Source organism: Engraulis encrasicolus, chromosome 3, assembly GCF_034702125.1.
Source record: "Engraulis encrasicolus isolate BLACKSEA-1 chromosome 3, IST_EnEncr_1.0, whole genome shotgun sequence".
NCBI lineage: Eukaryota > Metazoa > Chordata > Actinopteri > Clupeiformes > Engraulidae > Engraulis > Engraulis encrasicolus.
Genome location: NC_085859.1, coordinates 8,983,848 through 9,006,347, shown reverse-complemented (window position 1 = coordinate 9,006,347; position 22,500 = coordinate 8,983,848). Strand labels below are relative to the sequence as shown.

General features: G+C 47.8%; 1 protein-coding gene across 1 annotated transcript in view; it reads right to left on the bottom strand.

Moving 5' to 3' along the window:
* Positions 1 to 22,500, bottom strand: part of LOC134446512 (mucin-5AC-like) — a 63,822-nt gene that overhangs the window by 2,024 nt on the left and 39,298 nt on the right. The window contains exons 2-13 of the mRNA XM_063195878.1: positions 19,469 to 19,743; positions 16,506 to 16,603; positions 15,172 to 15,305; positions 14,777 to 14,942; positions 14,348 to 14,447; positions 10,642 to 12,327; positions 8,691 to 8,981; positions 7,104 to 7,349; positions 6,810 to 6,953; positions 2,171 to 2,320; positions 882 to 1,055; positions 108 to 189 (exon numbers count right to left, since the gene is read on the bottom strand). Of these exons, the coding sequence (XP_063051948.1) occupies positions 108 to 189; positions 882 to 1,055; positions 2,171 to 2,320; positions 6,810 to 6,953; positions 7,104 to 7,349; positions 8,691 to 8,981; positions 10,642 to 12,327; positions 14,348 to 14,447; positions 14,777 to 14,942; positions 15,172 to 15,305; positions 16,506 to 16,603; positions 19,469 to 19,743 (3,546 nt within the window). The remainder of the gene's footprint in view (positions 1 to 107; positions 190 to 881; positions 1,056 to 2,170; positions 2,321 to 6,809; positions 6,954 to 7,103; positions 7,350 to 8,690; positions 8,982 to 10,641; positions 12,328 to 14,347; positions 14,448 to 14,776; positions 14,943 to 15,171; positions 15,306 to 16,505; positions 16,604 to 19,468; positions 19,744 to 22,500) is intronic.

The following is a 22,500-nucleotide window of genomic DNA, read 5'->3' as shown; positions in this document are numbered from 1 at the left end:
TGAGAAGAAAAGTGAAGCTAAGAGAAGAGAAGAGAAGCGAAGAGAAGAGAAGAGAAGAGAAGAGAAGAGAAGAGAAGTAGAGGAGAGTAGGAGAGGTGGATGCTGACCCTCTGGCCCGAAGAATGATCCACAGTGGCCACAGAAGAAATGCTCTGGATGCCACGTCTGATCCATCGCCGTCACCACTTTCTGCAACACACACACACATACACAAAAGACATTACACTTAACTTGACGTTGGCGTCACACAAACGACATAATAGTGTCATAATAGTGTCAAAACAGTGTCATGACCCAGTTATGGATAAATCATAAACATGGTGTCAGTGTCATTAATGTTTTATTGTCATGAAAAGTTGACATTGCTTGGGCTGACTTTGTCATAACCAAATGTCAATGATAAAGTCATTGTTACACAATAAAGTATTGTTACCCAATAGACATTACATGTGTATATTGGTGCCTTGGTCTGTGAGGGTGTTTGTGACACCAAAAACCAGCCCGGGATTCCCAGGGCTGGAGAAATAGGGCCCGAGCACTTTTGGCTTAAAGGGCCCCCTCATAATTACCAGCGGTGCAGAACTGCCTCATCGGTGGGCCCAGCACCCTCATGGGCCCCTATTTTCAGAAAATAGGCGCCCACGAGGATGCGGGGCCCATCGGGAAGTGCTCGCTATGCCAGATGCCCAGACCAGCCCTGATCCCCACCTCAATGCCACAGTTATGCTGAGCCGCTCCTTCTAAATTGTGGGCCAGTCTCTAAGGGAAAATTTGAAATAATCAAACAAATACACGTGTGTGTGTGCGTGTGGGTGTGGGTGTGCGTGTGCGTGTGTGTGTGTGTGTGTCTGTGTCTGTGTCTGTGTCTGTGTTCTGCTTACATCCAGTATGGGTCCGTTGCAGTAGTGGCAGCGCGGTGAGAAGAGGTGGTGGTAGTCTCGTTCGCAGTACGGCAGCCCGTCACGCTCAAAGAAGTTTCTGGATCCGATCTCCTCCTGGCAGTGGGTGCAGACGAAGTGTTCCGGGTGCCACGTGCGGCCCATGGCTGTCACCAGCTGCAGGACACACACACACACATGCACAGATGCATATAGAGACACATACACACGCGGAGACACACACACGTGGAGACACACACACAGACACAGACAGACAGACAGACAGACACACACACACACACACACACACACACACACACACACACACACATGCATACGGAGATATATACACACACAGATAATCACACACACATTTGAGAATATAGTTGAAATTGCAGAATTTCTTCTGTACTACATTGAACCGGTTCATTGTTTAGTCAACCACAAGGCCATATAAGCTGACCGAAAGGATGTGAATTGATTGTCAGCAGTTTAAAAACAATACAGTACATACATTCATTTAAAACCGTTCTAAAACAATATACTTTCTCTATGAATATGTTGACATCTTTATTGCACGTCTTTTCGGATAACAGTGTCTGACAAATGTAATGTAATGTCTCTTGAGGTAAAAACAGGAACTTCAACTGTTTTGGACTTGGTATCAAAACACAAACAGGACATATTTTTCCTTGGTGATCATCAGTGTAGGGGCTCTCAAACTTGTTTATGGTAGAAGAAATCTGAGGTACTCAAGGTTACAATATTTATACTATGTTGTTGTATAAAGTTGCATAAGGTATAGAGATGCACCGGATCCTGATTTTTAGGATCCTGCCGGATAACGGATCCACTGCTTAAGATCCTGCCGGATCCGGAACCGGATCCTACGAAAGGGTTTAAACACTTAGCCAACTCGCACATGTGGGCCCTTTTTATTACGTTGGCGCAAATTATTTTTAAGACTCATTTGGCTTACTGCTACACTGCCTGCACTGGCCGCTTCCAAAGGGCTTTCACTCCATGCAGTAATTGGGGTTATGAAAGACCTAGGCTAGAGATGCACCAGATCCTGATTTTTTGGTAACTGCCGGATACCGGATCCACTGCTTAAGATCCTGCCGGATCCGGATCCTGTAAAAACCCCTATTATCCTGACGGATCCGGAACCGGATCTTGGATACTGTGCATCTCTAATAAGGTATAACAATTCCAAACTCGAATGCCTCAGATTTCCTCTACCATGAACATGTTTTGGACTGTGTGTGTGTTGTTGACTTTGGCGCCCTCACCTGGCCGATGATGGGCTTGCAGCAGGCTCCGCAGGTGCCCTTGGCAACAGTGTGCACCCCCAGCTTGTTGAGGTCGGACTGCAGGCTGCCCAGCATGGAGTCCAGCTTATTGCCCTGCTGCAGGTTACTGCCCTTCCCCTGAGACATGATCTGTAGTAAACACACACACACACGCACACGCACACACACACACACACACGCACGCACACACGTACGCACGCGCGCACGCACGCACACACACATGCACGTACGCACGAGCACGCACGCACGCACACACGTACGCACGCGCGCACGCACACACACACACACAATTGCACACATGCACTCACACACACATACACGCAGGCACGCACGCACACACACACACAGACACACACACACCAGCTTATTGCCATGTAGATTACAGCCCCTGCCCTGAGACATAATCTGCAGTGCACACAACAAGGCACCAAAAGTCAGAGAATAGTAAGCCCACAAACCTGTGCGTACGCACACACACACACAATACACAAACACACACGCACACACACACAAAACACACGTATGCACACACAAACACACACACATAGAGATGTAGCAGTGCATAGAACCACAAGCCATCTGCAATACAGTCAAGCAAGGTTCGGTACAACCAGGCAAATCATGGATAGGGATAAAATCCAAAAAAACCATTGCATCCCTACGTTGCATGCACACACACACACGCATACACACGCATACGCACGCACGCACGCACGCACGCACACACACACACACACACACACACACACACAACACACACACACACACACACACACACACACACACACACACACACACACACACACACACACACACACACACACACACTAGCAGTCTTCACCTCCAGCATTTGGGGGTGTGATTGTGTTTACATTGACTGGCCTAAAAGCTATATGGCATGAAATCCACACAAATCATCATCAAAGTCAAACAAGTCAGTAACATAACTTTCACTTTCAGTACAGTGTTGTGTTTTTGTCTGTCATGATCAACATGTGCACTGGCCCATGGCAAACATGTGCATGTACTAAACACTGAATAGCAATGGTGGAACACTGAATCCTGTGCGTATCGCTCGGTGCGTTATTCCAAGAGCAGTATAATGAAAAGGAAGAAAGGAGTCGCACACTGGAGCTGAATGCAGAATCAAGAACTGTATTAAACAAAGCCGGAAAAAAGTAAATAAAACCGACAGACAGGGGACAAACGTCTCGGGTCCCAGCCCATCATCAGTGTTCCCAGTTCCCAGGGCTAGACCTGAAACGTTTGTCCCCTGTCTGTCGGTTTTATTTACTTTTTTTGGCTTTGTTTAATACAGTTTTTGATTTTGCATTCAGGTTCAGTGTGCGACTCCTGTCTTCCTTTTCATGTACTAAACACTCAACACTATCAAATGTATTGGCAGCATCGTGCTGAACACCATCACATGTAGTTAGAGAAAGGATGTCTGCGCTTCAGCCCTTGTGACGCTCACAGTCGAGGACAGCAGAGTCAAGACATCTTAGTGACTAGACCCAGGGATTACCAGAGTACTCAGGATACTTTTAGAGGGCTTTTATTTTGGTGCACAAAGTGACTGACGTTTAGGCACACCTGCATCTTCCTCAAAGTCAAAAACCTCTAAAAGTATGCAGAGTGCTCTGGTCATCCCTGGGTCTAGTCACTGCTAAGTAGCTTAGTCTGTCTTGACTCTTCTATGTACTGTAGATTGATGGGTGATTGACAGGCGATCATTCAACAATTCAACAAGGCAATTCCACCTGGTTGAACTGGATAGGTAAAGCCAGTCCGTTTTAAATACTTTAATACTACTTCAGTGGTGGACAGTAACGAAGTAAATGTAATTCGTTACTGTACTTAAGTAACATTTTCATACTTTCATACTTTACTCAAGTATTTTTATTTGGTAAGACTTTATACTTTTACTTCACTACATTTCAAAGAGAAATTTAGTACTTTCACTTCGTTACATTTACAGAAACACTCGTTCCTTACTCGTTCCTTTTTTATTTAAGGCGATATACGGCAGGTGAATTAATTAATTTTCAATGCCCTGGTGAAATGAAATCTTCACGCTGGTGTGAAGAAATTGAAACTGAATCCGATTGGCAGACTCAGAGATTCGGCATTGTGATTGGTTGTAATGTGTCACGTGACAAGCTCTACTGTACAGAATTAGTTTTAGAAGGAAAGGAGAACCATACCACTGATGTGTCCACTGTTGCGACTTGCGAGATGAATTGAAATAAGAAGAAACGGTACTTACTAGTAACATGCGGAAAGCACAACAAAACAATAAAGCAGGCGACAGTAACGTTGTTGGAGTGTATTAATCTGCACATCGTTCGTTGTGTGAGGGGGAGAGGTTTAGCTCGCAGGCTGCACTCGTCTGACACCAAGACGAAATTTGTTAGATAGGCTTCGCGTTTGAACTGAATAATCAGCGAATTGATACTTAATTAACTGATTATTTGACTTACTGTGCTATATCTGTGTTGTGGCTTACAATGTAGCGTGTTGGTTTCTTGAGTCAAGTATAGCCTACACAGGTTGCCTAAAGATGCTGCTTATTCCAAACCATCCAGGCGCACAACTCCGTGATAGCCTTCTTTCCCCTCAATACATTGCAGTATTTTCTGAAGAAGTTGGGGATATCAATTACTTGTCTAATAGACTCTCCTGTCACCAAAAAGATGATTTGCTTCAACATTTTGGAAAAGAGGCTTGTGTAAAGGGTTATTTTGAATCCTTACATGAGGATTGCCTTGGCCACCACATGTTGCAAAGTGAGGCTGCATGCAACATCTTTGCAACATGTATCCTTTCCCTAAAGTCAAGTCACAGGCTAAAAGCACTGGCAATACCACCAAAGCGAGGTTGTAACAAACAACAGTAACAACGTAAAAAAAATAGAAAAAATGGACTTTGGCTAAATATTGGCCCAGTGATGTGCACAGGCACAAAAGGCTTTTTCATGATCAGACAGATAAGTGTTCCAATTAAGTTGTATCAAGTAGGCTATTGCAAATCATTGGCATCTAGCAAATAGAGACCATTACAAGTAGCCTATTTTAAGATGTTCCTATCTTTAAAGGTAGCTTAATCGCAAGAAGTCTGTTTGTCCATACATACTGTAGGCCTAAGCCAACCTCAACATAACCAAACACTACATAACAACAACAACAACAACAACAACAACAACAACAACAACAACAATAATAATAATAAGAAGAAGAGGTTTATCAAAACCATAATTATAACAAAAAATAAACATTAAGTACTCTATACTCTTAACTCCTTGCTGTCACAAATAAGTAGGCCTATACTGGACTGTAGGCCTATGGCTGGGGTATTGTAGTAGTTGTTCTAATAGGCATATAATCAATTTCAGCCTAATCATTCTTAATATTAATGGTCCTTTCATGTGTTCTATTGGGCATGTTAGGGTCAGTATTAAATGTTTAGAGAGGTAAAAATTAACTTCTGATGCTATAACATCCATGGACTTACTCCACAGTGTTTCTGAGGCCTGTTATGGTCTAGTTCTAACATGTTGGTATAGCCTATGCAAATAAGAGGATATTTAATTAGATATGACCAAACTACAACACTTAAACATTAAAATTGCACCAAAGGCTTCATTTTTAAGTTTTTACTTTTTACTTTTAATACTTAAGTATTTTTGACGGCAGATACTTTTGTACTTCTACTCAAGTAAAAAAGTGAGGTGAATACTTTTACTTTTACTTGAGTAGTTTTCGATGCAAGGTAACTGTACTTTTACTCAAGTACATAACTGGTGTACTTCGTCCACCACTGTACTACTTACATACTAAATGCATTTAAATACTGAGACTGTATTGTGACCTAATTAATCCAGGTTGCCCATATACTGGTGTTGTCACTGGCTGCCACAGCTCATATGTAACTGAGGTCATCTGCACCAGTGCGCCACTCTGGGCTTGAACCCGCCACCTGCCAGTCAACACTCCAGTTTGGGGGGGTTACTAACGTTCTACGCCGAACTATGCTGCTACGTGTATGTGTACATTAAGAGCAACCTGCGCTACCTGAGCAACGGAAGACACTATTTCCCTATCGAAGGCAAATCCGCCGCGAGCAAAGCGACCTGAGCAACCGGAGTGAATTTCAGCGATTAAAGTCAAGCTAATATTATGGAAATAAGCAATGATGCGGTTTGGTGAAACCCAGTTGAAATGTTCATATCTCCAAATGTCCCAGGCTGTCAAGGCAGAGTTGTCATGCGATAAGTTAAACCAAGCATGTCAATGTCACGTCCAGAACGAATAAAGCAAATTCATGGCAAAACTTCAACAGCGACCTCGACTACCTGGGTAGCGCAGGTCGTTTTGCTGTACACGCAGCTTTAAAGAAGAATCCGCACACTGTTGCTGCTCACCAATCTATTCAACACAAGGTTTCAAACCGTTGGTCGAAATGTTGTGGTGAATAAATCGATGAGCAGCAACGGTGTGCGAATTTTTCCAATTTCTTTTACACGTCTCCGTTTCCGTCACACTGCACTTAAGTACACGCAGCTTTAGACATGCTGAGCAGTCAAGAGGCAGGCATGCTGTGGCAGGCAGGAGGTCTTAACTGAGCCCCAGGCCTGCATGGGGGGGAACAGGGGGTCGTACTCCGTCTGGCAGCCCACCGACACCACCTCTTTTGGGGCAGGCGGGCTGGGAGGGGTGGGCGCCACCACGGGTGGAGGTTGCGGAACTGGTGCCGGTGCCGGGGCCTGGACGGGAGGAAGGGGCCGCGGGGAAGGTTTGGGGATGGGGGTCTCTATGACAACAGGGGCAGGGGTGATGATCGGGGGAGTCAGGACGACAGGGGCGGGCGTGGGGGAGGGAGAGGGAGACGGAGGGGACGGAGGTCTTGGCTGGACACGAGGAGTGGAGGGGGGCTCCTCTTTTTTCACGGGGGGTTTCTCTGGAGGGGGAGTGGGAGCGCGTTGCTGAGGGGGTGGAGGTGGCGGAGGGGAGGGGACGCGTGGAGGAGGAGGTGGCAGAGGAGGGGGAACCTCCTTAACTGGGGGAGGCCTTTTGGGCTCCTCACGGCGGACAACGGGAGGGGAGATGGGGGCAGGGATGACCTTCCGCTGAGGAATAGGAGACTCAGGAGGAATGATAATCTAGAGGAGGAAGAGGAGGAGGAGAGGAGGAGGTGAAGAGAGGAGGAAGGAGAGGAGAGAGGAGGAAGGAGAGGAGAGAGGAGGATAAGGAGGAGAAAGAAGAGAGGAGGAAGGAGAAGAGAGGAGTGGAGGAGGAAAGGAGTAGGATGGGGAGAGAAGAGGAGAGGAGGAGGAGAGGAGCAGAAAGAGGAGAGAAGGAGGGAAGAGCAAAGAAAGGAGGATGGAGAGGAGAAGAAGTAAGAGGAAGACGACAGACGAGAGGAGAGGAGGAGAAGGAAGAGGAATAACACAACCAGAAAAGGAGACAGGCAACAGAAGAGTGAGGCAGGAAGAACAGAAAGTAAAACATGATGTCATGATGTCATGAACAAGCAAGACATTAGAAACGCGTGGAATTAGAGTGAATGGATTTTCTGCATGATAAGGTAAGCAGAGGGGTGCAGAGCTGCCTTGCCCCGACTTCGAACTCGGCCCTTCTGGGAAGCAAAAGGTGTACTCTGATCTCTACACCAAAGGGCCAAGCACATGGGCATGCCACAGCTACCGGAGTTCACCTTCAATACTAGTGATGGCCACACCATCAGACTTCAATTTCTTTCCCTTTGGAAAGAGGACCCTTTACTACTTACATGCTATGCCTCACCCATCATCACTGGGGTCCCTACCTCGCACCTATCTAGGTTCACCTCATCCTGGCATCCCTTCAATGGCTCACACCCCTGCATGCTTGTATGGTAAAACATCTCCATCCTGACACCAATTGTAGCGATGCGGTGTAACCGCTGTGAAATAGCATGTGCTACTGTACCAGTGGTGTGGCCACCTCAAATCACTAATTATCAAATTACATTTCCCCTAACCTATGCTACATAAGGTCAATGATAATGTTGTGCCAAGTTGTAAAGTGCAGATGCACACACTCTTTCTTTCATTGACCCTAGACGCTTTATCCTTTTCTCTGCTACCTTGTCCCTAGCCTAGAGCATTTGGGGTTGTTGGAGTCAATGGCTCTCTCGGTCAGCTCTCTGTCTCTTTCTCTTCTTCTTCCTCCCCTTCTCTCTCTCTCTCTCTTCTTCCTACCCTCCCCATCTACCTTTTTCTGTCTCCACCCCCTCTCTGGCTCTCTTTCTTCTGCTACCTTATCCACTTCGTGGCCGTTGCGGTCGCGGTCGCGTTTGGGGTTGTTGGACACAATCACCCCCTCAGTGAGCCTCTCTCTCTCTCTACATCTCTCTCTCTCTCTCTCTCTCTCTCTCTCTATCTTTCTTCTTCTCTTTCTCTCTCTCTCTCCCTACATCTCTCCCCTTCTCTCCCTCCCCTTCCTTTCTCTTATTCTGCTACCTTATCCACCTCGTGTCCGTTGCGGTCGCGGTCTCGCTTGGGGTTGTTGGACACGATCACCCCCTCGGTGAGCCAGTCGTCGGGCTGCTTCTTGGCCCGCTCCTTGCGGCTGATGCCCAGCCGGCCCTGCAGCTCCTCGATGAGCCGGTCCTGAGACGAGCTCTTGTGGAACAGCAGGGGGCCCATCTTGCGGCGCGGGCCCCCCGGCCCCCCGGGCCCCCCTGGGTGCATGTCGCGGTACATGGGGTGCACGTTGGTCGTCTCCTTGGTGCGGCGGATCACCTGCTTCAGCTGCTCGGGGGGGCAGGGGTTGAGGGGTGGAGGATGTTAGATTTTGGGGTGGGGAAGGTGGGGGGGTGAGTGTGAGGGACCCATGTTAGGGCAGGGGAAGGGGGGCATTGGGGGTGGGGAAGGGATGAGAGGAGGAGGGGAGGGGAGGGTAGACGTTCGTGTCAGAGGTGGGGAGGGCATTAGGGGTGAGTAAGGGAAAGGGGGAGTAGGGGTAAGGGATGAGGGGTAGGGGGGTAGGGCATGAAGTTGGGGCAGGGGGGGGGTAGACATCCACGTCAGAGGGGTATAACTAACTCATGGCAGCTGCAGCGTAGCTTAGCGTAGCCTAGAATTCAGGTGTCAGTCCAGTCCAGTGCACTGCAGCAGGGGTCAGTCACCGGGCACTCCAATCCAAAGCAGGCGGGCCAATCATAACACACTACACATCAGCACCAACCAATCACAGCACACTACACAACAGCACTAACCAATCAAGAGGCACTTCACATCAGCACAAAACAAAGTGCATTTCACTCCAAAGACGTTCAATTCAATTCAGACACAACAAGCCAATTAGTCAATTGCACTTCAAGCATCAGCCAATAAAAGCACAACACATTCCAGCACAAGTAATGCAGCATGGCACCTATCAGTGCACTGACGCAGTGGCAACACAAACAGAACATCAATAGATATTGAAATCTGTAGCCACATAGGCCATACAGGCACACAGCAGTGAACACTCCCTTAGGATATGCTAAACCATGCAGGCCATCCTTGGAGACACACAGATCCACACATTTCACACTGTAATGTTGTTCTGCAACCCATCATGCTAAGCAGAGCAGAGCAGAACTGAGCTGAGCTATGCTGTGTCTTGCTATACTGTTTTGTGTTATGCTGCCTCATGCTGTGATACTGTATGCTATGCTATGCTGTACTGGACTATACCGTTCCACTCTGTGTAATGCTATATGCTGTGCTATGCTGTACAATACTGTTTTGTGCCATGTCAGGAGTGCAGTAATATACTGATTTTTGTTGTATTGTGATGTGCTGAATTTAGTTGTTCCAAATTGTGCCATGCAGCTGTGCAGCACCAATCAGCGCCATGCTTTCCAGTGCTGTGTGGCACTGTTTTGCTTTTCCCTTTAGTGCCATGCTATTCATCGCCTTGCTAGTCCAGTGCCATGTTATTCAGTGCAATGTCATCCAATGCTCTGTGGCAATGCAGTGCTATACCATCACGTGCCATGCTATTCAGTGCCGTGGTATGCCAGTCTAGTGCCATGTTATCCAGTGGTGTGCCATGCAGCAGTGCTGCGCAAATCAACGCTGTGCTTTCCAGTGCTGTGTGGTAATGTTTTGCTTTTCCATTCAGTGCCATGCCAATCCAGTGCCACGTTATTCAGTGCTGTGTTATCCAGTGCCTTGCCAGTCTAGTGCCATGCTATTTAGTGCTGTGGTATCCAATGCTGAGCAGCAAAGCTGTGCTGGTCCAATCTGCACTATGCTGTGCCATGCTTTTCAGTGCCGTGTTATGCAGTGCTGAGCTGTCCTTATCTGCACCATGCTATCCACTGGTGTACCATGCTGCAATGGTATGCTGTGCCAAACCAGTGCCACACTCTGCATTGCCATGCCAACGCGTGTTGCTAATGATGTCGTTGATGATGCGTACGTGTCCAGAGGCGGAGACGCGGTCGACGCTGAGTGGCGTCACCATGCCCATCACGCCCAGGTCCAGCATCTGGGTGTCGGGCGTGCCGGGGCACGAGGAGTAGGGCGTCAGCGACTCGTCCATCCAGCTGGCCTCCGTCATGGGCGTCATGGTGCCCTCGCCGCCCTCGCCCTCGTACGCCATCTTCAGATCCATCTCCGCCCAGTCCAGCTCGCTGCGCCCGTCCGACTGGTAGTCCAGCGTGCCGTCCCCGTCCGTGGTGTCGCCGTCGTCCGGCGGTCCCGTCGCCCAGCTCTGCATCGTGTCGGGCCTCACGTCGCGGCGGTCCAGCGCCTGGATGGGTTCCTCCAGCACTTCCTGCCGGGCGCCGAGGGGCAGTTCCGAGACGCCCAGAGGGGCACGTGTGGCTGAAAATAGCCCGGCGTTCACAGCTTTCTCTTGTTGATGCTGTGGGGGAGGCGTAGAGAAGCTCATGGCTAGCAGTTTGTCCAGAGCCTCGTCCAGGGAGGGCTCAGGGTCAGTGTAGCCCAGCGAGGGTGCAGCTGGCTGGGGCTGAGGCTGAGATTGAGGTGGGGTGGCCTCCGGGAGGCTGGAGCTTTTAGGAGCAGAGGGGAGTGAGTAAGAAGAGTGGACTGGAGGAGCTGACAGCGAGGGAAGCTGGAAAGGAGACTCAGGAACCGCAGGAGCAGCGGAGACCTGGGGAGGCGTGGAAGAGGAGGTGGAGGAGGAGATGGGAGACCTGAAGGTCGAGGGTGAGAGGGTTTTTTTGGGTGAGGGGAAGGAAGAGGAGGAGGAGGAGGAGGAGAAGGGGTGATGAGATGAGTCGGTGGAGAATCCATTGACAGCGGAGAGGATCACTGGGCTTCGTCTCTCAGAGGGGGGAGGTGAAGGCTTCTTCAGAGAGGTGGAGGAGGAGGACAGAGGGTTGGGGCTGGGGGTGTGGGTGATGGAGGAGGCGGGGGAAGGAGGGGAGGCCTCCTTCTTCAAGGAGGTGGAAGAGGAGGACAGCGGCGGGGAGAGGCTGAGCGCGGGGAGAGAGCTGAGGAGGAGGGGTTCCTGCTTCAGATGGGAGCTGGAGGAGACCGGGGGGGGGGTGTTGGTTTTGGATGGAGGGGTGTGGGGGCTGGCGCTGCCGGGGGTGAGGGTGCGGTTGAGGGTCAGGGAGGAGCCGGAGCCGGCGGGCTGGGTGATCACCACCAGGGGGTCAGTGCGCGAGCTAAGCATGGAGGCCGACACGTCGATGATGGTGTCGGGGGAGAGGCGGGAGCTGGAGGGAGAGGTGGACGGGGAGCCGGAGCTCGGGGGGCTGAGGGAGGAGGAGGCGGTGGTGGAGGAGGTGGAGGTGGTGGAGGTGGCCGACAGGGAGAGCATGGAGCTGGGCTTCAGGAGGGAGGTGCTGGGGGCCTGGGAGGCGTGCAGCAGGGAGGAGGATCTGTCGGAACCATCCTCCTCTATATGGAGCTCCAGAGAGGCATCACCTCCTCCTCCACCTCCTGCAGGAGGAGCAGCAGCCATGTTGGGCAGGGGGGAGTCGCAGGACAGGAGGGGGGGCAGGCTGGAGGAGGAGGAGGCGGAGGAGGAGGAGAACACGGGCGCAGCAGCAGGGGATGATGGGATAGCTGGAGGACAAGAGGGTTTCAGAACGGACGGCGGAGGAGGAGGCTCGGAGGAGCCCTGAGAACTGGGCTGCAGGATGGACAGATGAAGAGGAAGAGGAGGAGGAGGAGAGGAGGAAGAGGAGAGGAGAAAAAGGAGTATAAGGAGGACAGCCAGAGGACAGGAGGAAGAGAAGAGGAGGAGAGGAAGAGGAGGAAGAGAACAGGAGAGAAAGAGAACAGGAGAAGAGTAGGAAAAGGAAGAGGAGAGGAGGGGAAGAAGAGAATAGGAGAGAAGAGGATGAGAGGAGAGGAAGAAGAAGAGGACAAGGAAGAGAAGGAGAAGAGGAGGAGAAGAAAGAAAGCCAGGGGACAGGAGGAAGGGATGACAGAGAGTAAATGGGGAAGAAGGGAATGAGAAAAGCAGATGAAAAAAAGAAGTGATGAAATGATGGAGAAGATGAAGAGAAGTAGTAGGAGTAGAAGTAGGAGAAAAGTAGGGGATGGGGAGTGCAAAGAGGAAGTAAAGAATGGAGAGAATCATAAACTGAAATATTGAAGGTTCATAGATTAGTAGATGACACAGATGTTATGAAAAGTTAAGAAAAGTAGTGTAGTGTAGAGCGTCTAGAAGGGGGGTGCAGTCTGAAGACACACGTCAAGACCTGAAGCAAGCATCTCAAGGCACTAGGGATGGAATGATACGCTAAGCTCACGATTCGGTTCATATCACGTTGTTTGACCTACGATTTGATACAACCCATGATTTCACATTTGCCAATATTGTAAATTTTATGAATAAAAACTATGATAGTTTACACATAGAATAGGATACAAGAGGATACTAATCATTTAAAAATGTTTCTATGTAATAATGATGATGCTTGGAAGCACTAACACTTCATATCATGATACTTTACGAGAGGCTACTAATAATTGTAAAAAGCTTTGTAGCTTTGTCGTTTGTGCCATGATGCAAAGGTGTGTCATGGTATATTGATGTACATATTGAAATGTCACATACATGTGCATGGGTTTCCCGTTTCTCGGCACCGTAAACAATCCCTGGCGGACACTGCTGTCACTCAAAAAATGCCCTCACGCGATTGGCTGCTTAGCCTCTTGTACCTCCTCACATCGAAAATGTTTGTAAAAGAGAAACCCATCTATACTCACAAGTTTGCTGTGGGTTAAATTGGCTGTTGTTTCTGTTAGCCAGATAGCCTAACAGTCCCAGATCTTCTCATAGGATGTTATACAAAAATCCAGAGGTGTATTCCTTGTAATTCCTTGCCTAATTAGTTCCCATAAGTTGCATGTTCATATGAATAACTTTTGTCACTTGTGTTAGACTCCTAAACAAGTAAAACATCTTTTATGAGGAACCCATATTTTTGCTGCTGATAGAATCTTGATAGAATCTTTATTATCAGTTCCATGCCCCTTTGAGCCCGTTTTGTTTCCCTGACGCTGTTTCCTTGTCCATTGTCCCTGATGCTTGTCAGTACACACACACACACACACACACACATTAGGGGTGGTACGGTTCACAAAATTCACGGTTCNGTTCATATCGCGGTGTGAAGGTCACAGTTTTCGGTTCTCTACGGTTCTTTTTTTTTTTAGTTCATGATAAATGGTGCACTGGCTAATAGAATCGGACTTATCACTAAATATCCTACATATGGTTTGTATAGGCTTATAATGTGAAAATGGTATGATTTTAATTGTGTCATCCTCTGATTTGGTCTTAAGCTAATGTTTTAATCAGAGAGACTGGATAAGATACTCCTAGAATCTCTGTTTTACATATTTTTCTGGGCAGTACATGAATTGCGGTTTGCAATGGATTGCACGGTTCGGTTCGGTATGTGTGTGAATTGTACGGTTTCGGTTTTCGGTGCGGTTTGTGCCATCCCTAGTGAACACACACACACACACACACACACACACACACACACACACACACACACACACACACACACACACACACACACACACACACACACACACACACACACACACACACACACACACACAAACTTATACACATGCATGCACGCACGCACACACACACATATAAAAACAGAGAGAGAGACACACACACACACCTTGAAGTCGGAGAGACAGGCCATGAGTTCGTCTAGCTCTCGTGTTGCTGAAGTGGCTGACTGCTGAAGATCTGGGTCCAACTGGCCATCGGTAAACTCACTGTGGACACACACACACACACACACACACACACACACACACACACACACACACACACACACACACACACACACACACATGAATGCACGCACACACGGACACACACAGGAACACACACAGGAACACAAAATGAAGACTGTATGGAATGCAATTGTGTGTTTGTATACACCGTGTGTATGTGTGTGTGTGTGTGTGTGCATGCGTGCGTGTGTCTGTGTGTGTGTGTGTGTGTGTGTGTGTGTGTGTGTGTGTGTGTGTGTGTGTGTGTGTGTGTGTGTGTGTGTGTGTGTGTGTGTGTGTGTGTGTGTGTGTGTGTGTGTGTGACTTACAGTGGGGAGGGTACAGCATAGTGCAGGTGGTCGAGGCTGCTGCCTTTGGATCCGTTGTGCTGTGGGGAGAGAGATGAGCGACCCTGCCCCTCCCCCACCGGGTACAGGGTACACACAGGCACCGCAGGAGCCTCCTCCTCTGGGGAACAGACACACACACACACACACACACGTTATCTCTCGGCCATGTTTGTTTGTGTAATTGTGCATTCATGTCCATGTAGGAATGGCAGTGTGTTCTTGTGTGTGTGTAGGAAGTCTAGTGTGCGTGTGCTTATGTGTGTGTGTGTTTGTGTGTGTGTGTGTGTGTGTGTGTGTGTGTGTGTGTGTGTGTGTGTGTGTGTGTGTGTGTGTGTGTGTGTGTGTGTGTGTGTGTGTGTGTGTGTGTGTGTTACCGTCGGTGGGGAAGCCTGGTGTGTTCTGCACAGCGTTGAGTTCCAGCAGCAGTCGGTCCAGCTCCGAGAGGTTGGAGCCCAGAGCAGTCGCCATGCCCCCACCAGACACACACGCCTTCTGCTTGTTGGGGAAGCTAGACACACACACACACACACACACACACACACACACACACACACACACGCACACACACACACACACACACACACACACACACACACACACACACACACACACAGACACACACGTGCGCATGGACGCAGACACACACACACACACACACACACACACACACATAAACACATAATCACACACACACACACACACACACACACACACACACACACACACACACACACACACACACACACACACACACACACACACACACACACACACACACACACACACACACACATAATTTATTTTATTTTGATCCAAGTAGGCACAAGGAAGTGCTTTCTATATTACCACAGCACTGTGTTAACTCTATCATTAGAACATAAATACCTAATGCCAATCCTAAACAAAATAATGCTATAGCAATTTAAGCTGTGTCCTGACCAAAACATTCCCTAACCTTAAGGGCCGTACACACACGTCGCTGCTAGTTACTCGCTCAGCGAATGAACTCAATAGAATGTCAATGTGTTCCAGCGAGACTAGCAGGCGAGTAGGCAAGTACTGTACAAGCGATGCGATGTGGGCGGATCCCGAGTTGAACATATTTATGAGCGAGGTGAGTAAGCGAGTAACCAATTGGAAGGCAGAGTTCGGTACTTCTTGCCCATTCATTGGCAGTTAAAGCCGCGGGAACTTACAGCGAACGTTCCATGAAAGAGAGGCGAGAAGGCGAGCAAGCGAGAAGCTAGTAAATAGCAGCGATGTGTGTGTACGGCCCTTTAACCTGTCATTAAAGAAATACCTTTTCCAGTTGGTTGATAGGCTATCAAATTCATATAATGAATGAAAGAATACTAGCTGTGTCCAGATCAAAACATTCCCTAACCCTAACCTGTCAGTAAGAAAGGTTTTTTTTGAGAAAAAATAGTTGAAACTATAAAAATCTTGAGAAAACACAAGTGGAAACACAGAGCTGTGGGAGTATAGAGAGAGTACTTCTGTGTTTCCATCACGGAAAACAATTTGGTGTCCAGGAGCACGGAATTCTGGAGATCATTTTGGATTGCAAAGACTTCATACTTATACCAGTGCATTATTGTAACATTAACAAACACAAAACATCTGTCTCTACGCACACACACACACAGATGCACGCACACGCACACGCACACTCACACGCACACATACACACACACACACACACCCTCACCTGTAGATGTGGTCCTCCTCTGTGTTGCAAAGGCTGGACAACTGAGGACTAGTGCTGCCCCGAGACCAGCTGCTGCTCTTAGGACCCGAACCCAGAGACTAGAGAGAGGGGGGGGGGGGGGAGAGTGAGAGGGAGAGGGAGGGAGAGAGGGGGAGGGAGAGGGGGGGGGGAGAGGGAGAGAGAGAGAGAGAGGGGCGGGGGGGAGTGAGAGAGAGGGGGGAGAGAGAGAGAGAGGGGGGGGGGATGACAGAGAAAATGGGAGAGGCACATGGGCAGAATGAGAGAGGTCAATCTACTATTTTGTCATTTGATTACAATAAGAGAGCCAGCATGAAGATTGACGACTAATGCTGCGTTCAGACCAACTATGCTGCCTGGCAGCGTAGGTAGCAGAAGAAAATTGGCTGTATTCGCTCTGGACGCGACATTGATATTTTTGGTTTAGCTAATCACATAACAGCTCTGGCTTGACAGCCTGGGACATTCAGAGATGTGGACATTCCAATTGTTTATTGCCGAACCGCGTCAATAGCTCATTACCATAAGATAAGCTTGACTTTATTCGTTAAAATTCGCTCTGGTCGCTCAGTTCGCTTTTGCCCCTGGCGAATTCGCTCTGGTAGCGCTGGTCCTGCACCCTCCATAGAGAAATAATGACTTCCATTCACATTGGTCGCTACTGGTGTGATCAAGGCATAAACATCCGTCCGTCAGCTTCAGTGCTTAAATGTCAATTCTCTATTTCTCCTGAACACACATACACACACACACACACACACACACACACACACACACACACACACACACACACACACACACACACACACACACACACACACACACACACACACACACACACACACACACACACACAAACACGCACACACACACAAACATACACACAAACATGCACACACACACAAACATGCACACACAAACACGCACACACACACACAAACATGCACACACACACTGTCCTCATGGAGACAGGCCATACATAGCATAGCATAGCATAGCATAGCATAGCATAGCATAGCATAGCCGAGCCTCTTTCATCCAGCCTCAGTGCCAATCAACTGAAGTGGCGTACAATCATAAATAGCCTCCTGCATTTCACACATGAATAGAAACACCTCTGTGTGAACAGATATAGCTCTATGTCAACAGAAAAAGCGTTATGGTCATGGACATACAGTAGTTCTATGTGACTTCAATGTCTCTACTGCCGGGGTCTAAAATTAAGATTGGACCTAGGTCATTTTTTTCTGACAATGGCATCGCGGGCCATGGCTATGCTTTATTATATTAAAAATAAACGGTATTAAATACTTTAAATGCATTTACATTCATTTAATTCGTTCTAATTCCTCATCAATTCGGAAAGCTGACCTCACAAAGTACGGCATCCAGAATCAAAATATGAAAAATATATGACAAAATAACACATAACAAAACTAGAGATGTACCGGATCCTAATTTTTAGGATCCTGCTTAAGGTCCTGCCAGATCCGGAACCAGATACCGGATCCTACGAAAGGGTTGAAACACATAGCCTACTCACACACGTGGACCCTTTTTATTACGTTGGCTCAAACTATTTTTTAGACTGGCTTACTGCCACATTGCCTCCAACGGCCGCTTCCAAAGGGCTTTCACTCCATGCATCGATTGGGGTTGTGAAAAACTGACTGAAAAGCATAGGCTACGTAAAAACTAGAGATGCACCAGATCCTGATTTTTAGAATCCTACCGGATACCGGATCCACTGCTTAAGATCCTGTTTGACCCGGACCCTGTGAAAACCCCTATTATCCTGCTGGATCCGGAACCGAATCTTGGATCCAGTGCAAGATTAAATGAGGATAAAAGAAGTGCTGCTCATAGGCCCTAAGGAAAAACATGCAAAATTCCACTCAAGCCTAGTTGACCTAAGCATGCATATTAAAGATAAGGTTACTAGCCTAGGTGTGGTCTTAGACTCGGATTTGAGCTTTGAGCCTCACATCAACAAGATAACAAAATTTACTTTTTTCCATCTTAGAAATGCCAACAAAGTGCGCGGCTTGGCCCCCCGACAAGACGCTGAAAAACGTATTCATGCTTTTGTCACCAGTAGGCTAGACTACTGTAATGCTCTCTTCTCTGGCCTGCCAAAAAAGTTAATTGACAAACTGCAACTCATTCAAAATTCTGCGGCAAGAATCCTAACAAGAACCAGAAGGAGAGAGCACATCACTCCTGTCTTGGCAGACCTGCACTGGTTGCCTGTCTCATACAGAATTGACTTTAAGATTCTGCTGACAATATGTAAAGCATTAAATGGACTTGCCCCCAGTTACATCTCTGACATGCTCTCTTTTTATTCCCCTGCTCGAGCTCTCAGGTCCACTTATGCCAAGCTGCTAAGGACTCCCCCCGCAAAAGAAGATTGGCGACACCGCGTTCGTGTACTATGCGCCCAAGAGATGGAATGCCCTCCCCATCGAGATCCGATCAGCCAGCTCCATCGACTCTTTCAAGAAGCAGCTGAAGACCCACCTTTTCACCCTTGCCAACTCCTAGCTGCCAAGACTAGTCTCTTGGCCCAGCGGTATCGTGCTGTGTCTCCAATTGCCAGACCGTTGTAGTTGACGAGGTCGCCGTTCGATCCCCAAGGGGGGTGAACAGATGCAAGATGACCTCCGTCACACTTACGCCTCTAAGAATCCTGGTCCCAACCTACGTCGACTTTATGACTCTTCAATCTCTGTCTATCTCTTCTCCCTCTGCCTTCTTGCTGTTTCTGCCTCTCCTCTCTACCTCTCCTTTAAAATCCATCTCTAACAATGATGTTTTTTCCCATTTGGTAAGCACTTTGAGTTGCATGCCTTGTATGATACAGTGCTATACAAATACAATTATTATTTTTATTATTATTATTATACCTAAACAAAACATCATCTCCTGGGCCAGATATATCCTACCTGTTGAGACGAGTGTTGTGAGTCGGGGGGGCAGAGCAGGGTTCCGTTCAGCGCCTCAGCAGAGGGGGGAGGGGGCACCGGAGGGGGCGTGGCCTCATCACGCAGGCTCCTGCCGCTGGTGGGGAACGAATAGGGTGTCTCCTCGATGAGGAAGGAGGAGGGGCTTTTGGGGACGTGGACGGGGCTCTTGGTGATGTAGGCGGAGTCAGTGCAGATGTAGGCGGGGCCAGGGGAGATGTGCGCCGTGGAGGACTCCAGATCGGCAAGCAGAGCGTCTGAAACACACACACACACACACACACACACACACACACACACACACACACACACACACACACACACACACACACACACACACACACTCTCACACACACACACACACACACACACACACACACACACACACACACACACACACACACACACACACACACATTTTACTTCTTTATTTTTTGCCCACAATTTAAAACAGGGTTTCTAAAGACACAAATGTAGTAGCTGCAGGGGTACTAAGAAAATATCTAGACAATTGAAACCATACTAAACAGAAAGACAAAGAAACACATGCACACTTAGCAAATGCTTCTATCCAAAATGACTTACACTATGCAGCATTTACACAGCACAGGGTATTGGTTACAGCCCCTGGAACATTGTGGGGTTATGTCAGGTGGAGGTAAGTGGTGATATAACTTAGATTACTTATGTATTACTTCTTAGGCTAAAATTAGCATATATCCAAACTAAATTGTGGACTGTTCCATGTAGTCTCTTTGCACAGATGGGTCCATCGGTGTGTTCACTCATGGCTGAAGAGACTCAATGACATCATAACAACTAGAGATGTACAGGATCCAAGATCCGGTTCCGGATCCGGCAGGATAATAGGGTTTTTCAGACTATCCGGATCCGGCAGGATCTTAAGCAGTGGATCCGGTATCCGGCAGTTACCTAAAAATCAGGATCTGGGGCATCTCTACTTTTTACGTAGCCTTGGCTTTTCAGTCAGTCATTCACAACCCCAATCGCTGCATAGAGTGAAAGCCCTTTGGAAGCGGCCGTTGAAGGCAGTGTGGCAGTAAGCCAATGAGTCTTAAAAATAGTTTGCGCTAACGCAATAAAAAGGGCCCACGTGTGCGAGTTGGCTATGTGTTTCAACCCTTTCGTAGGATCCGGTATCCGGTTCCGGATCCGGCAGGATCTTAAGCAGTGGATCCGGTATCCGGCAGGATCCTAAAAATCAGGATCCGTGCATCTCTAATAACAACATTGCTATGACATTACCGAGAGGCTTTAGTAACAGATTAAGTCTTGGTCATAACAATTTTGGTGACAGTAAGGTTATACTGTAAAATAGGCTCTGCACAAAGGGGTTAATCCACTTTAGCTTCAAGAGGTGTAAAGGAGCTTGCTGTGTATACACCGGGATATTCCAGAAAGCTCTCAAAAACAAAGGATGTTTTCATCATGAAGGACTGATCATGTCCGCAAATAAACTCTTGTGGTATGTGCTCATCATTTCCGTTCCGCTTGGAAATGCCACATATTTGGCAGACCTCGCCCCCAGTCAAGGGACAATTTCTCTTTTGTTTTAAACGGGTCATAATTACACAGTGTTTCAACTCAATAGTAAAAATGTGTCTGACAAATAAAGCACTTGAACTTCAACTTTCACCATCCTGTCATTAGGGAAATAACTGGTGTTGAGACTTAATTTTAAATTCATCTACTTTATTTCCACTTGGCTACTGTAGTTGTGAAGTGAACGTGCAAGAGGATGCAAATCTAAATGTCTAAATCTCGCCAATATGAAGTCACCTCAGGCCAGAGTAGCCAAAGGCTGTATTTTTTGGGTTATTTTATGCCTTTATTTTGATAGTGAAAATGAAGAGATGGCAGTAAATAGTTGCGAGAGAGTAATGGGGGAGGTTCGGGAAATGACTGCAATTGAACCCGGGTCCCCGACGTAACAATTTGAGTCACGCCCAAGAGCTTCATCTTATTTATTTATTTATTTTTATCTTTGAATGTTCATCTAGTCAGAGTAAAATACACTACACATGACAATTACATAGTCTTTACACCCTACTACCAAATGAGGAACAAACACTGTACCAGTGACCCCTTAAAAAAAATCTACAAAAAAGACAAAATACAAAAAAGGACATTTTGAGCCAAAGATCTTAAGACAGGTACACTAAAGTAAGAGAAAGTAGGCCCATAATGCACGGCATACCACCAGTGTCACTCTACTATGACATTACATTACATTGCATTGCACATAGCTGACGCTTTCATTTTATTCAAAGCGACTTACAGTTATTATTTTTCAGGGTATTGGTTACAGGCCCTGGAGAAATGTGGGGTTAGGTGCCTTGCTCAAGGGCACTTCAGCCATGGATGGAGATGTAGGGAGAGGTCAGGGGGGATTTGAACCTGCAACCCCTGGATTGAAAGACCAACTCTCTAACCACTAGGCCATGTCTTCCCCAACCCAAATGACATATGACATAATAGAGGGCATTTAGTAATGCACTATGACACGGTCAGAAATTTCATAACGGCGTGTTTTAACAGGTTAAAGGGTACTCCGTTACTTAGGGACTTCTTTTACTTCTTATATTTGACACCTCTGCAGCCAGACATTCCCAACAGGCTGCATAGAAGTCCCCCATTTCTTCAGACTGGACACTAGACAAAATAAAAAGTGTGTGTGTGTGTGTGTGTGTGTGTGTGTGTGTGTGTGTGTGTGTGTGTGTGTGTGTGTGTGTGTGTGTGTGTGTGTGTGTGTGTGTGTGTGTGTGTGTGTGTGTGTGTGTGTGTGTGTGTGTGTGTGTGTGTGTCCAGTAGAGATGTACTGTGCGTGCCAGGGGGCCAGTGTTGGCTGGAAGGGTAGGTGCTGCACTGTCTGTAAATCACCTGTGGCCACTTTTACACACACACACGCACGCATGCACGCACGCACGCACGCACGCACGCACGCACGCACTCACAAACGCGCACACACACACACACACGCACGCACGCACGCA